The following is a 16482-nucleotide window of genomic DNA, read 5'->3' as shown; positions in this document are numbered from 1 at the left end:
CTTCTTCTGTGTTCGTTTTTCAAATTGAACACCGCTGCTCTGCTTATCAATAGCACTAAATTGCAAATCCGGTATTTGTAAAGCACAAACTGCTCACCCCTACGGGTCTCAAGGGGCTGTCATGGAAATTAAGTGAGTTTTTGCCCAGAGTCACATGGTGCTGAGCTGAACTGCCGCCGGAGCCGAGCCGGGGTTTGAACCGTGAACCCTGTGCTCCAAAGTCAGCTGCCCTGTCCGCTGTGCCACACCTTTCCACTAGTATACGGAAGCAGTGGCAGCAAGCACGTTTAAAAAATAATTATCTCCATTGTCAGGGTCATTTAAAGACTTTCTTTGAAGCTCTTTGACATGCGCACACACACATTGTCGCTAAAAGACAGAAGGACTCATGCGCCATGAAGTCTGTGGTAGTGGGAGCAGTTGCTACTATTTCTTGTAATGCTTTTAAGGGTGTGAATGGGTACATATTTTATTGCTAAAAGAAAGAAGAGTGGCTGAGACAAGAAGTCTGTGGAAGTGTGAACGAGTTGTGCCTTTATATGTTTATAAAGAAGTGGGAGCTGGTATAAACAAGCATTTGCAATGCAATAGGTCTCGCATTATGAAAGTTTGAGCTATTGGTCTTGTAAAATTTGAAAATAGCTAAATTAACAGCTTTGTCATTTACAATGCCAATAGTTATAACTTCTGCAAATGTGACACCTATAACATTTGTAACGCAACATGTTTTGTATTTACATGACTTAGATGTATTGATATTACAAATAACAATGGCTTTTAATTTTTTTAAATAATTAATACTTAAATAAAAGTGATTGTAATTTATAATGGCAATAGCTTAAACTTTTGTCAATAACTTTTGTGAAGATTATGTTCAGTGTATTTTATTGTGATGAAAATCCAAGAACAGAAGTGAAATATTAACATCTTTTTGTGACATTTGTAATAAAGCTTGAAACATTGAGAGAACATATTTGAACCAATTGTTGTTGAATGGTTGCACCGATTGATGCTGTGATGGTGCGGAGTGATGTTGTGGTGGCGCGGAGTGATGTTGTGGTGGTGCTGAGTGATGCTGGAGTTGCGCTGAGTGATGCTGTGGTGGTGCTGAGTGGTGCTGTGGTGGTGCTGAGTGATGCTGTGGTGGTGCTGAGTGATGCTGTGGTGGTGCTGAGTCGTGCTGTGGTGGTGCAGAGTGATGCTGTGGTGATGCTGAGTGGTACTGTGGTGGTGCTGAGTGATGCTGTGGTGGTGCTGAGTGATGCTGTGGTGGTGCTGAGTGATGCTGTGGTGGCGCTGAGTGATGCTGGGGTGGCGCTGAGTGATGCTGGGGTGGTGCTGAGTGATGCTGGGGTGGCGCTGAATGGTGCTGTGGTGGCGCTGAGTGATGCTGTGGTGGTGCTGAGTGGTGCTGTGGTGGTGCTGAGTGGTGCTGTGGTGGTGCTGAGTGGTGCTGTGGTAGTGCTGAGTGGTGCTGTGGTGGTGCTGAGTGATAATGTGGTGGTGCTGTGGTGGTGCTGAGTAATGTGGTGGTGGTGCTGAGTGATGCTGTGGTGGTGCTGAGTGATGCTGTGGTGGTGCTGAGTGATGCTGTGCTGGTGCTGAGTGGTGTTGTGGAGGTGCTGAGTGATAATGTGGTGGTGCTGAGTGGTGCTGTGGTGGTGCTGAGTGGCGCTGTGGTGGTGCTGAGTGGTGCTGTGGTGGTGCTGAGTGATGCTGTGGTGGTGCTTAGTGGTACTTTGGTGGTGCTGAGTGGTGCTGTGGTGGTGCTGCGTGGTGCTGTGGTGGTGCTGAGTGGTGCTGCTGAGTGGTGCTGTTGTGGTGCTGAGTGATAATGTGGTGGTGCTGAGTGATGATGTGGTGAGGCAGAGGGCAGAAAGGTACAAATAGCGAGTCTAACAGAGGACAGAAGGGCAGAAAAACAAGGGAAAAACGAGTCTAACAGAGGGCAGAAGGGCACAAAAACAAGGGGAAAACGAATCTAACAGAGGGCAGAAGGGCACAAAAAACGAGTCTAACAGAGGAGAAGGGCAGAATTGGCACACCGCCCTCGACGCCAGGCACCTTTAGGATCCGGTTTGCGAGGGTGTATGCAGGTTACTAGAGGGTGCCTGGCATCGAGGGCGGTGTGCCAATTACGCCAACACCCCCCTCCCGAGATCCATGGTGTGTAACTGACCCACCATCTAAGTACATCATTAATTTTGTAGGCTTCCTAATCCAGGAGTCCCTCAGGTGGAGTACGCTCCACCTGTATGCACTTTTTTTCACTGTTTTTACATTGCACGTCCCATGGTAAGGGTGGGCCTTAGAGTGCCCATACTGCCAGGGTTTAGTTCACTTTTTGTCCTGATGAATGCCTGGTAAAATCACACCGTTTCAAGGCAGAAACATGCTGACTAACGATTAAACTTCTGGAAACATCCAAACAATTTATTTGGATCATTTTCCTACACAATTTTTATTTATGTCCTAGTGATCAAACAATAAACACTTTTTGAGACACATAAGACATTTTTAACTGTCACAATCACTGTTAATTAATTCACTTCACGTCTATTTCACAAAACCCGCTCCGCAGTAGTTCTGGCGTCGAAGCACACTGGGGGGGCATTCGGCCTCTCCAGTGGAGCCCAATGATGAAGCATGTCACCAACCAGGTTGGTGAGTGAGGGCTTTCTAAACTAACCTGAGCGGGGTTAGTTCCATTTCCCCAGTTGCTCCATTTGTTCTCTGAACTGTGTGCACCCCTTGGTCACTTTTTCTTTGTTTAACAATTTATAACTGGGGACTAAGAGTGTTCCTCATTCTCCCTACCTCTCTTTTTGTTGTTACGTTGTTAGGATAAGAGTCAAACCTGATGCTTCTTCTCTTATTGGCTGGTGTAATGGAACTCTTACCCTTGTCTATTTGTTTAACTGATGATCATACTAGGTTGAGGATAGAATTGAAAATGTGGCTTCTCCTTGGTTAATGGCTGGCAGGATGCTCATGTCTTGGTTTAATGAATCTCTAACAGTGGACGGGTTGAGCATCTACGTAGCGCTGTGATATTCCCTGGGGATTATCGTGGCGCTCCACAAATATTAAATAAGAATGTGTCTCAACCTCCCTTGACATGGAAGTTTTGGTGTCTCTGGGTTTGCTGCAGAGTATTTAAGTTTTTGTGATAGAATCTAGGGGTATTCAACGCAGTCAACATGTGCGTTAAAAAGCCATATTTTTAGAATAACGTCTAAGTAAATAATTTCCTTGTAATTATTTCTCTCACCTGAATATTCTTCTCGTCTTTGTTTTTCAGACGGAGCCTCACATGAGCCATGGCGGACGGAGGGAGCACATCTGGAGACGTCCTGCTCTGCGCCCTGGAGGACCTCACCAAAGCGGATTTCAAAAGGGTTAAGGATAAATTACCAGAAATCAGCTTCAAAGGGTGTCAAAGCATCTCCAGAGGGAAGCTAGAGAAAGCAGACCAGATTGACACCAAGAACCTTCTTGTCCAGTTCTACGGCTTGGACGCCATTGATGTGACCATCAAAGTCTTCACCAAGGTCGGCCTGAAGGAGCCGGCAGCCAAACTCAGAGAGGGACAACAGCGAGGTAAGAGGGGGCGATCCTTCAAGATCACACCCCAAGGACCACCTTGATGGCCAAAGCAAAAGCAGTTTCACAGATTTTCTCATCTTGAGATTAATACAAAGGATTTTTCAAAACCCGGGGCCATATTATCAAGAAAGGGCGATACATTATCGCCGCTTTTATCGGCAGGAACCTGCCGCTAAAGCGGGGATAATGGGCTTGATAATACGCCCTTGAGAATTCCAATAGAAGCCCAGGTTAACACCAGAACTTGGGCTTCCATGGGAATTCTCAAGGGCGTATTATCAAGCCCATAATCACCGCTTTATCTGCAGTTTTCTGCCGATAAAAGCGGCGATCATGTATCGCCTTTTTTAAATAATTTGGCCCCAGCTTTTTTAGAGCACTCCACACTGAAAAGCCTTGAACATGAATTTGGTCTGATGTCAGGTGTAAGCGCCTCAGAGACTCTTCTCTGTAAAAAAAAAATAGAGGTTCATATTTAAACGCGGGAAGAACCACAAGAGCACCAATCTTTTTTAAAACCAATCAAAGGCGCAGATAGAAGCTCTCGGTTAAGGTTAAAACTGGAGGGTGCAAAGATGCAGGGGCATATTATCAAGCCTGGGCGATAAAATTATCGCCACTTTATCGGCAGGAAACTGCTGATAAAGTGGCGATAATGGGCTTGATAATATGCTCTATGGAATTCCAATGGAAGCTCATGTTAGAGGTGAAGGACATTTAATTTAACCTTGTTGTTTTGCTATTTCACGCTCTTACCTTTCAAATTCTATATAGCGAGTTGATATAACCTGACATCTAGTTGAATATTCCAATATCAAATTTCAAGGGGTCAGCTATCTGCAATTTAAACATGTATTGTATTACTTTAATTTTATTTAATTATCCTTCAATCCGATAGGTTTCAGCTATACATTTTGACTTAAGTTGCATGCTGATGTTTAATATAGCAATTCTCACCTTGTCTGGATAGCTGTAATCCGTCTCTAGACATCTAATTTGTTTTAAAAATCGTGGAATGATTGAAATCCACTGGAAGCCGACTTCCTATAGATAAAGAAAACACCTATTTATGACTAGTTCTTCTTATTTTCTTTTATTAATTATTAGTTATATGCCAGGTACCCGAACTAAGATCGTATCTTACCCTTAAATGCGAATGTTGATATTCTACAGGTTTTGGGCTCCGTGACACTTGACAAATGGGGTATCTTGATATTCAGTTTTCAAATCACTATTATCTATAGGGATAGAGCGATAAACAATTTGAACTAAAGTACAAGAAAGGCATTAGCTAAATGTTTTTTTAGCTTAGCTTGCTCTTACCTAAAGCACGTGGTTGTGTGGCGAGCCGGTCCAGGCACGAACTTGTAATTTAACTCAAGCGTGTTTAATAACGGCGTTTGGGATATATTGATGGCTTACAAACTGTTTTCAAGCCATGCACACAATGCATCTATTTCAAAAGAAGAAACCCCATATATTAGTGTCAAAATACCCTCGTTTAACTAGGTTCGGTGGGGAAACGTGGCGGTCTCTTACCAATAGAAAGAAAGATGAACGGCGTGTCAGGCAGCACTGCTCAGCGTGTCGGTTTCAGGGTGAATAACCTCGCGCTGCTGTTTAGGGCTCTTTATATAAGGAAAATTCTCATTGGTTGAGGCAGTTACCTAATTTCTTAAAGGGAAATACAACGATTTCGAATAATGGGCTTGTTCAAGATGGCGATCGTCTATTTACTTTGTGTTACAAATATGAAGTTAGTTCCACATTAAGATAAACACGCAAGGTCTATGCGTTACGGAACTTTTAACCTATTTACATTAATTTGATTTTAATTTGAAGCAGAATAAAAGATCATATTATTCTTAAGGGGCCTATTGTTGTACGCTAGTTGGAAATATTCGGAATTATTTATAATTATCTCACAAAATTGCATTTTCCCATGGTAATTCATTGTTCAGGCCATGGGTAAAAGTCTTTAAAGTAAAAGTCCAGAAGACTTCTCTCTTTTTTCTTATCTTCTCACCTCCCTTAGCATTTGATGTATGGGTCTTTTCCAATATACGCCATCTGATATCAGATGGAGCATGCTGAAATTCCAGGAAATGACTAACTAAAGGAGCTGTTATTTTACGTGTTTTAATCGCAGATCTATGTTCTGTCAAGCAAGTTTTTATTGCTCGAGAAGTTTCGCCTACATATCCCATATCGCATGGGCATAGGATCAAGTAGACTATATTGCAACTATTACATGTCCATAGATCATTCGCTTGAATATCACATTCATTAAATGTAAAGGTTTCTCCTGGTATAATGCCATCGCACGAATGGCATGAACCACATCTTGAGGTACCTTTTACAGGGTTCACTCCTTGTATAGATTTTTGTATAAAGGGTGGTTTGACAGTTGTTCCGGTGTATCTTGATCTTACCACTAAATCTTTCAGATTTTTATTTCGTCGATGTGCAAACATCGGTTTCTTAAGTTTTGGTTTTGATGGTTCTATATTTAATAAATGCCAATTGGCATTGATTATTTGTCTGATTGTGGCATTTAGTGTCGAATGTTTTGTGATACAGACAAATTTTGGTTCCTGGACTTCTTTATTTGATCTTAAGAGAGCATCTTGATCATAGTATCAAGCCCTTTTGATGCCTCACGGACAAGACGGTGCGGATATCCTCTTTCGAGGAATTTTTGCTTCATTTTTACAGATTGAGTGTCATAATCCTTGATGTTGGTGCAATTTCTCCTCACCCTGAGAAATTGCGAAAAAGGGATACCATCTTTTTGGTTCCTCGGATGATAACTTGAAAAATGGAGCAATGTGTTCCTAGCTGTGGGCTTTGAATATAGATCTACTTCTAATTTATTGGATTCATTTCTAATATATATGTCCAAAAACTCTACTTGGGTCGCATTAATATGAGCAGTGAAGCGTAGATTCTCACCTGCAAGGTTGATCCACTCTAAGAATTCACCCAGAGTCTGTTCCCCATTGGTCCAGATGAAAAACATACACTACTTACCCTGTCCCAGGATCTTGATCCATATCAGGGGGTCCTTGTTTTTAACATAGTGATACCCACGGTTTATCCGTGTGGGACCGTAGCTCTGTTCATATTCATTTACCGCTGTTCCTTATACCTATGTATTAGAAATTTTGTTCCTTTTTTGTAGGCATCGCATGAATATATCTTGCCTTTCTCTACCACTTCTTTTCTATTATCCTGTCTTGATTGTCCTCCTCGTCTCAGTCCCCAAATGGCCCAAATGGAGACTTTTGGTTTCTCCGATGAGGATTTCGCCACATTGGTAGGCACCACTGTAACATCTAGTTCTAGCTTTATGTCCAAACCACAGAATAACAGTGACATAGGGAAACTATCTAACCTGAAGAAGAAATTAATAAGGATAGAAGCTCATGGTGAGTTTATGCTCAATTATCTGAAAGCTGGCATCATCCCATTAGGATTAAGAATTAGGATCATCCCGGGCTTGTTTGTAGACATAAAAGCATTTCTACATAAATGGAGTATGATAGCCAGCAGATGCTCCAGGGACTTGATGATCCTTATCATAGCAACATCTAAAGAGTTAGCCTAAGATATAAAGAAGGAAATAGAAGAGCTAGAAAATAAAATAAAAACCTCTACAATAATAGCAGAAGCTGATAAAGAACTTGAAGCTTTAAATAAAGATATTTTGTCCTTTGCAGAATATCTCACAAAAAGGAAACAAGAGAAATTCACAAAGGATAAAAGATTTTATACTTTAGAACGTACCTACCCCTATCTAGGAGATAGTTTCTACAAAATAGACCATCAGCAAGGAGAAGTGATTCATAATCAGCAAAGAATAAATAACTTTTCAGATTCTTCAGATCCTATTCTGACAGTGATTCCAATTATCAAGAAGAGGGCCATTACAATCCCCAAAATGGACGTAGAAATATGCGCCAGCCTTTTTTTAGGATACCGAGGAGCCAAACGGGGCAGGCAAAGAGTACGATTTCAACCCCCGTCCCGAGGTCACCATCAAATATACCAACACCCCATGGAACCTCAACATTACCTGGAGACTCGCAGCAGACAATATCAAAGGCAATGGATGTGATACCTATCTTCAATCTTTCAAAACACAACTTAGAGACATGAGATATATCTTTGCTTACGAAAGGCTTAACATTTGTTCCACATGCCAATGTGAATTTATTTGAACTTTACCAAGACCTGCATTCCTTCTTTAGGAAAATAAGATTGCAGAAGTTCTTTTTGGATAAAGTAGACATAAATCAAGACAGTAGAACTAACAACATCGTAGCTCTACCCTCTACATTCACTCCATCATTGGACCAACTAGGCCCAGAGATGGCGATGTTTGAAAAAGTTGTTTTATCTAAATTGGAACAAGCACTTAGATATGTGCCCAAACCTAGATATAACATCTCCAAAGAGGAACATATTTCCTTGAACAATCTAAAAAACAATAAATCTATTGTAATAAAGAGTAGCGATAAAGGAGGCGGCATTGTCCTCATTGATTCAAATACATATGAGACAAACATGTTGAATATGTTAAATGACCCCCTTTTTTATAAAAAAAATCACAAGTAACCCCACAGACAGGGCAATTAGAAAAATTCAACAAATTACAAGAAAAGCATTAGACAAAAATATAATTGACAAAAAAGAATATGATTTTCTGAATAAATCTCAAGGGAAAATAGCATGCATCTATGGGCTGCCAAAAATGCATAAAAACCAACAAGACCCACCATACCGCCCAATTGTTTCCACTATTGGTACCCCCACAGAAGCTCTATCTAAATATGTGGATAACATTCTCAGACCATACATTCCATTGACCCCCTCATATATTAAAGACACAGGGGCAATGGTTTCTAAGGTTGAACACTTATCATTTAATGGAAACAGTGACCTATTGGTCACACTTGATGTTGAAGCTTTATATAGCAACATCCCGCAAAAAGGAGCATTAGAGGCCACTATGTGGTTTATTGATCTGCATCAAATACCATGCAATAAGCATTTTATATTTGAGTGTCTATCAATAGTACTACAGGAAAATGTTTTTCAGTTTGGGGACCACATGTACCAACAAATAAAGGGCGTGAGCATGGGGGCAGCCATGGCTCCCTCCATAGCTAATATATATATGGCTCTCTTTGAATCCCGCCATATACAAAATGAGATGGCCCCATTCTTTGAGTCTGTTTCCCATTGGTACAGGTTCATTGATGATATTTTTTTCATCTGGACCAATGGGGAACAGACTCTGGGTGAATTCTTAGAGTGGATCAACCTTGCAGGTGAGAATCTACGCTTCACTGCTCATATTAATGCAACCCAAGTAGAGTTTTTGGACATATATATTAGAAATGAATCCAATAAATTAGAAGTAGATCTATATTCAAAGCCCACAGCTAGGAACACATTGCTCCATTTTTCAAGTTATCATCCGAGGAACCAAAAAGATGGTATCCCTTTTTCGCAATTTCTCAGGGTGAGGAGAAATTGCACCAACATCAAGGATTATGACACTCTACTATGATCGAGATGCTCTCTTAAGATCAAATAAAGAAGTCCAGGAACCAAAATTGGTCTATATCACAAAACATTCGACACTAAATGCCACAATCAGACAAATAATCAATGCCAATTGGCATTTATTAAATATAGAACCATCAAAACCAAAACTTAAGAAACCGATGTTTGCACATCGACGAAATAAAAATCTGAAAGATTTAGTGGTAAGATCAAGATACACCGGAACAACTGTCAAACCACCCTTTATACAAAAATCTATACAAGGAGTGAACCCTGTAAAAGGTACCTCAAGATGTGGTTCATGCCATTCGTGCGATGGCATTATACCAGGAGAAACCTTTACATTTAATGAATGTGATATTCAAGCGAATGATCTATGGACATGTAATACTTGCAATATGGTCTCCTTGATCCTATGCCCATGCGATATGGGATATGTAGGCGAAACTTCTCGAGCAATAAAAACTCGCTTGACAGAACATAGATCTGCGATTAAAACACGTAAAATAACAGCTCCTTTAGTTAGTCATTTCCTGGAATTTCAGCATGCTCCATCTGATATCAGATGGCGTATATTGGAAAAGATCCATACATCAAATGCTAAGGGAGGTGAGAAGATAAGAAAAAAGAGAGAAGTCTTCTGGACTTTTACTTTAAAGACTTTTACCCATGGCCTGAACAATGAATTACCATGGGAAAATGCAATTTTGTGAGATAATTATAAATAATTCCGAATAATTCCAACTAGCGTACAACAATAGGCCCCTTAAGAATAATATGATCTTTTATTCTGCTTCAAATTAAAATCAAATTAATGTAAATAGGTTAAAAGTTCCGTAACGCATAGACCTTGCGTGTTTACCTTAATGTGGAACTAACTTCATATTTGTAACACAAAGTAAATAGACGATCACCATCTTGAACAAGCCCATTATTCAAAATCGTGGTATTTCCCTTTATGAAATTAGGTAATTGCCTCAACCAATGAGAATTTTCCTTATATAAAGAGCCCTAAACAGCAGCGCAAGGTTATTCACCCTGAAACCGACACGCTGAGCAGTGCTGCCTGACACGCCGTTCATCTTTCTTTCTATTGGTAAGAGACCGCCACGTTTCCCCACCGAACCTAGTTAAACGAGGGTATTTTGACACTAATATATGGGGTTTCTTCTTTTGAAATAGATGCATTGTGCGCATGGCTTGAAAACAGTTTGTAAGCCATCAATATATCCCGAACGCCGTTATTAAACACGCTTGAGTTAAATTACAAGTTCGTGCCTGGACCGGCTCGACACACAACCACGTGCTTTAGGTAAGAGCAAGCTAAGCTAAAAAAACATTTAGCTAATGCCTTTCTTGTACTTTAGTTCAAATTGTTTATCGCTCTATCCCTATAGATAATAGTGATTTGAAAACTGAATATCAAGATACCCCATTTGTCGAGTGCCACCGAGCCCAAAACCTGTAGAATATCAACATTCGCATTTAAGGGTAAGATACGATCTTAGTTCGGGTACCTGGCATATAACTAATAATTAATAAAAGAAAATAAGAAGAACTAGTCATAAATAGGTGTTTTCTTTATCTATAGGAAGTCGGCTTCCAGTGGATTTCAATCATTCCACGGTTTTTAAAACAAATTAGATATCTAGAGACGGATTACAGCTATCCAGACAAGGTGAGAATTGCTATATTAAACATCAGCATGCAACTTAAGTCAAAATGTATAGCTGAAACCTATCGGATTGAAGGATAATTAAATAAAATTAAAGTAACACAATACATGTCTAAATTGCAGATAGCTGACCACTTGAAATTTGATATTGGAATATTCAACTAGATGTCAGATTATATCAACTCGCTATATAGAATTTGAAAGGTAAGAGCGTGAAATAGCAAAACAACAAGGTTAAATTAAACTTTCGAAAATAGATCCCTCTAATATGGTGTATTCGCAATTTTAGATATTAAACCAACTAGATTGAAGGCAGCATAAAATCGGCAGGGAAACTGAACATTAAAATCGTTTTTGAACTGAATTAAACAGGTACCGAATTATGAATCCTTGCAAATGCTGAAACTTTAAAGGTATAGGAATCTTAATTTAGTTACTAGTGATAAAATCTCATAGAGCAGAAAATAGTAACTCTGAATCACTTTTTTACTTTCTTTTACCCTTTCTAATCGTTTCTCTGCAGGCTTTCCTGCTTCTTTAAAATTTCTCTATCCCTAATAAGATTCTATTTCGCAAATTGAAATTTGAGATATTAAATACCAAAGATTCATGTACTGACAAAAGACATGTATACAATGACCTTTGTACCAAATGGTGTAATCAATAATATGAATATGCAGGAAATGTTAACCTCATTCTGTATCAACAAAAGAAGAATCACAAAACTGTTATTGTATTACCTACAATTGTGAGATAGACATCTGTGTTTTATTCAAATCAGTCCAAGAAAATAAGAGTACATAGGTTCTTGATGTGAGTGTATGTAGTTAAACACTAAGCGGTATATCATGTTTTTTATATAATCAACTGGCAATAGAAAGTTGTGGCAAACGTTAACTAGTTTTTCATAAATTGTTTCAAAATCAATAGACCAAATAGTAAAATATTTTTACAATCTCTTTCACAGCATCATGATGGTAAAGTCCTGATGAAGACACAGTCTTTGTGTCGAAACGCGTCGACAGGAAACCATCCACTTTTTAAATATATTTCTTCTTTTACTGTGAAAACATATGTTATATTACAATGTTATTTTATCAAGTCTTATCAATGAACTGATGAATTTTATCAACTCTCTTTATCGTATTGAATTAAAATGTATTTTCTTAATTTGAACTAGGTGTGTGATATGGCTGCAGCGGGGGATGTCGAGGATCAGGCTTCTGGATGCCTTGGAGCCGTTTCAGAAGTCTGGCCGGGGCTCCAGCGTAGAGGGCATTTCCGTAGGCCAGTCTACTGCTGACCAGGGCCTGGGGGACCGTACTTCTCGTTTCAGTGGGTATCCACTTGAAGATCCTGCAAAGCAAGTGGAGGGTATTGAAGCAGGAGGAAGAGGAGAAGGTGTTGACCTGCTTTGTCATGGAGAGGGTGGAGTCGAGGATGACCCCAAGGGTGCGAGCGTGGTCGGTGGGTGTAGGGGGTGCTCCTAGTGCGGTAGGCCAGGCCGAGGGGGTGGATCTGAGGATGAGGACCTCTGTCTTGTCTGAGTTCAGCTTCAGTCGGCTGTTTCTCATCCAGTCAATGACGGCCTTCATTCCTTTGTGGAGGTTGGTTTTGGTGGTGAGGGGCTGTTTGGTGAGGGAGAGGATCAGCTGGGTGTCGGCGTAGGAGATGATGTTGAGGTCATGTCACCGTGCGACTTGAGCGAGTGGTGCCATGTAGATGTTGAATAACGTTGGGCTGAGGGATGAGCCTTGGGGTACGCCGCAGATGATCTCGGTGGCTTTGGAGCGGAAGGGGGGGAGGCGGACGCTTTGTGTTCTGCCGGAGAGGAAGGAAGTGGTCCAGTCCAGGGCCTTCTCTTGGATTCCGGCGTCGTAGAGATGTGTTCATAGTGTGTGGTGGCAGACCGTATCGAAGGCGGCTGACAGGTCCAGGAGGATGAGGGCCACGGTTTCTCCATTGTCAAGCATGGTCCTGATGTCATCGGTGGCGGCAATGAGGGCAGTTTCGGTGCTGTGGTTGCTGCGAATCCCGGACTGGGACGGGTCCAGGATGCTGTTCTTCTTGAGAAAGCTGGCTAGTTTTTTGACAGCCTTTTCAATGACCTTCGCTGGGAACGGGAGCAAGGAGATGGGTCGGAAGTTTTTGAGGTCCTTGGGGTCCTCCTTGGGTTTCTTTAGTAAGGCGCTGATCTCTGCATGCTTCCAGCTCTCCGGGAAGGTTGCTGTCTCGAAGGAGATGTTGATGGTTTTCCAGAGATGGGGTGCGATGGTGCTGTTGGCTTTGTTGAAGATGTGGTGTGGGCAGGGGTCTTCTGGGGATCCGGAGTGGATGGTGTTCATGATCTTGATGGTGTAGTCGTCGTTGTTGTTCCACGCAAGCAGGCGGTTGGTGAGGGTGGTGGTCGAGGGAGCGGGGGTCTCGGCGGTTGCCAGGGTGGTGGCGGCATTGAAGCTGTCATGGATGTCTGCGATTTGAGATGGAAGAAGGTGGCCAGGGAGTCGCACAGGTCTTGTGCTTGTGGGATGTCGTTTGTGTTGGAGCTGGGGTTGGAGAATTCCTTTACGATGTTGAATAGCTCTTTGCTGTTCTGTGTGTTGTTGTCTAGGCAGTCTTTGAGGTAGGTCTGTTGTGTCTTACAAGATATGAAAAAAGCAAAAAGACACTGCTTGTAGATCTGTAGGATTTAATGTGGGATCAATGAGCCACCGCTCCTCTCACAGCATCTGAGAGGCACCAACTAACCACAGATAGATTTTCCCAGGTTCCACCAATGTCCACACCTCACCATAACAGCTCCACCACAAACTTTTTCTGCACACACAGGTTCACCAAATGTGTTGCCACCTTTTCTGACAAAACTGGTGTTTTTGATACAAACCATGTCTCCAGTTTTAGCAGACTTCTTTACATTGTATCTGTCAGACATTTTTTTCTGGGCTTCTTTGACACAAGTTTCCAAGGCAACATTGTCTACACTACACAACACTTTTTTGGATAACGTTCTTAATAACCAAGCAGGATAAAGAGTAGAAGTAGGTACTCTACCTTTAAGAGAAACAAATGGTGCTATTTTGGTAAGCGAATGTGAGATAAAACCACAACATGGATCTAACAGCACTTTCCATATCAAAATTGTTATGTATAGCCCATTTGATGCATTCCACAACCACTCTGTTCATCCTTGCGACTAAACCGTTGGTTTGTGGATGTCCCACTGAACTTCTTAAATGCTTCACACCAGATTCATTTAAAAAATCACTCATTTCCAGATTAACAAATTGTACACAGTTATCGGAAACCATAGCCTCAGGAAATCCTTCCCTCATAAAAATTTCTCTAATGAATAGTATGGCATTGCTAGCTATGAGAGTTGCACAAAACTTGACTTCTGGCCACTTGCTATGAAAATCCATTAGAACAAAAGCAAAATGTAGATGCCAAGTTTAAGCCAAGGTTTCGAAGGAAAAGAGAAAGGTTGAAGAGGAGTGAGAACTTTCAATCCCTTTTCTGCCCCACTACAAACAATACACTCCTTGGCCCTCTCATCTATGTCTTTGTCCATAGAGGGCCACCAATAATGTAGTCTGAGCCATTTCTTTGTCATGGTTGCCCCAAGATGTCCATCATGCGCACAATCTATCAATTTGATGCGTATCTTGATGGGAGGGACACACCTACCATCCCTCATGACAACTCCATCTTCAATAGATAATTCCTCTGCCACTTTCCAAAAGGGCTGGATATTAGATGACACACTCCTCTCTCTTGGCCAACCTTTCACAATGTATTCTTTTACTTTGGAAAAAGTAAAATCCTCACTCACCGCTTCCTTCCATTCAACCTCACTGCATGCCTTACTTTCGACAGCGTCAACTACAGCGATTAAACAGTCCTCTTTATCCTCATCCACATCCAGCGGTTCATCTTCCTTCAAGGGAAGCCTATATAACATATCAGCTCTAACATTTTCTTTCCCAGGTATGTGCTTTGTTACAAAATCATATTGCAAAAGTTTAGTGGTCAAACGTGCAATACGAGGTGTTGCGTATTTGAGACGTTTTCCTCCCAAGATATACACCAGGGGTTTGTCATCAGTTTGGATGACAAATTTTCTACCCCAAATGTAGGTCCTGAATTTTTCACAAGCTAATAACTCCTTTTCAATGACTGAGAAATTAACTTCAGGGTCCCTTAGTCCTCTGGAAGCATAACTAATAGTGACCTCACTTACACCTTATTTTTGAGTAAGTACTGCCCCTAAACCATAATTACTGGCGTCAACTGTGATGGTGCAAGATTCATTTGGATTATAAGCCTTAGGAGTTTTAGCATTGAGCATCTTAGACATGACCAATACAAAGGTTTCCTGACAGTTATCATCCCATACAAAAGTGACATTTGATCTAAGCATATTGGAAAGTGACTTCATTTTGCTGGCATAGTCGGGAATGAAACGTGAGTAAAAATCACACAAACCCAAGGATGAACGTAACTCATCCTTACATTTCGGAGTAGGACACTCCACTACAGCTTTTACTAAATCAGGTCTAGGACACACACCTTCACCGGAAGCAAGCTGTCCTAAGAATTCTATCTCCCTCTTCCAGAACTCACACTTGTTCTTCTTAACAACTATTCCTTTTTTTTTTCAAAAATGGTAAATACAGACCTGAGAGTTTTATCATGTTCTTCTAGGTATTTGTTGAAAATAAGCACATCATCTTGAAAGATGACAACACCCTTGACATCCTGAAGAACTGACTGCATAACCCTTTGAAAGATCGATGCTGCAGAAGCAAGCCCAAAGGGCATTCTACAGAATTGAAATGACCCAAAGGGAGAGTTGAAAGCAGTATAATGTCGTGACTCATCATCCAATAAGATCTGATGGTACGCCGAAGCTAAACCAATCTTCAAAAACCATTGAGCGTCCCTCAGTTCCTCAAGTAAGTCCCCAATTTTCAGAAGTGGATGAGCATCCACCCAGATTTCTTTATTGAGACTCCTGAGATCGATGCATAAATGGATCTCACCATTCGTTTTTGTGTGACAACTAATGGACTAAGCCACAGAATTGATTCCACAGGTTCAATAATGCCAGATCTCTCCAACCTTTCCAATTCCGCCTTAAGGTCTGCTCTGAGACTGAAAAGAAACTGACCTGACTTTGTGCTTCACAGGCACAGCATTACTTTTCACCCTAATGCTGTGTCTAAATCCTACAATTTTACCAAGAGAATCTGAGAATACATTAGGAAACTCCTTTTCCAAACAAAGAGGATCAGGCATATCTTGCACAACCAAAACCTGTTCACTTGTTCCCGGTCTTAACACCATACCAAAGAGGCCTTGATGGTACCAACCTAAGATATTCAATCCACATACTGCTACATAGATTTTACCTTGTATCTTTCTTCCTTTAAATTCCAACACGTCTTCCATGTAACCTTCCAGATCTGTTTTACGTCCCTCATATGAAACTGGAGCTCTATCTGGAGGAACGAGAGATCTGTTTTCCTAAGATTTTTTGAAAAGATCATAGGTAATCATAGTAATCCTAGCTCCCGAATCCACCAAAAGCTTCAAACATACATCACCCACCAGCACATCAACATAGGGATCAA

The 16482-nt window shown here is 41.1% G+C and overlaps 1 protein-coding gene across 4 annotated transcripts in view; it reads left to right on the top strand.

Moving 5' to 3' along the window:
- Window positions 1-16482, top strand: part of LOC147709940 (NACHT, LRR and PYD domains-containing protein 12-like) — a 521467-nt gene that overhangs the window by 81702 nt on the left and 423283 nt on the right. For all 4 annotated transcript variants that reach the window (XM_086928353.1, XM_086928352.1, XM_086928351.1 and 1 more), the window contains exon 2: window positions 3302-3600. In XM_086928353.1, coding sequence (XP_086784479.1) covers window positions 3321-3600 — 280 coding nt within the window. In that variant the 5' untranslated portion in view covers window positions 3302-3320. The remainder of the gene's footprint in view (window positions 1-3301; window positions 3601-16482) is intronic.

Source organism: Lissotriton vulgaris, chromosome 6 (assembly GCF_964263255.1).
Source record: "Lissotriton vulgaris chromosome 6, aLisVul1.2, whole genome shotgun sequence".
NCBI lineage: Eukaryota > Metazoa > Chordata > Amphibia > Caudata > Salamandridae > Lissotriton > Lissotriton vulgaris.
Note: the sequence above shows the minus strand (reverse complement) of the source record. Positions and strands in the feature narration are given on the sequence as shown.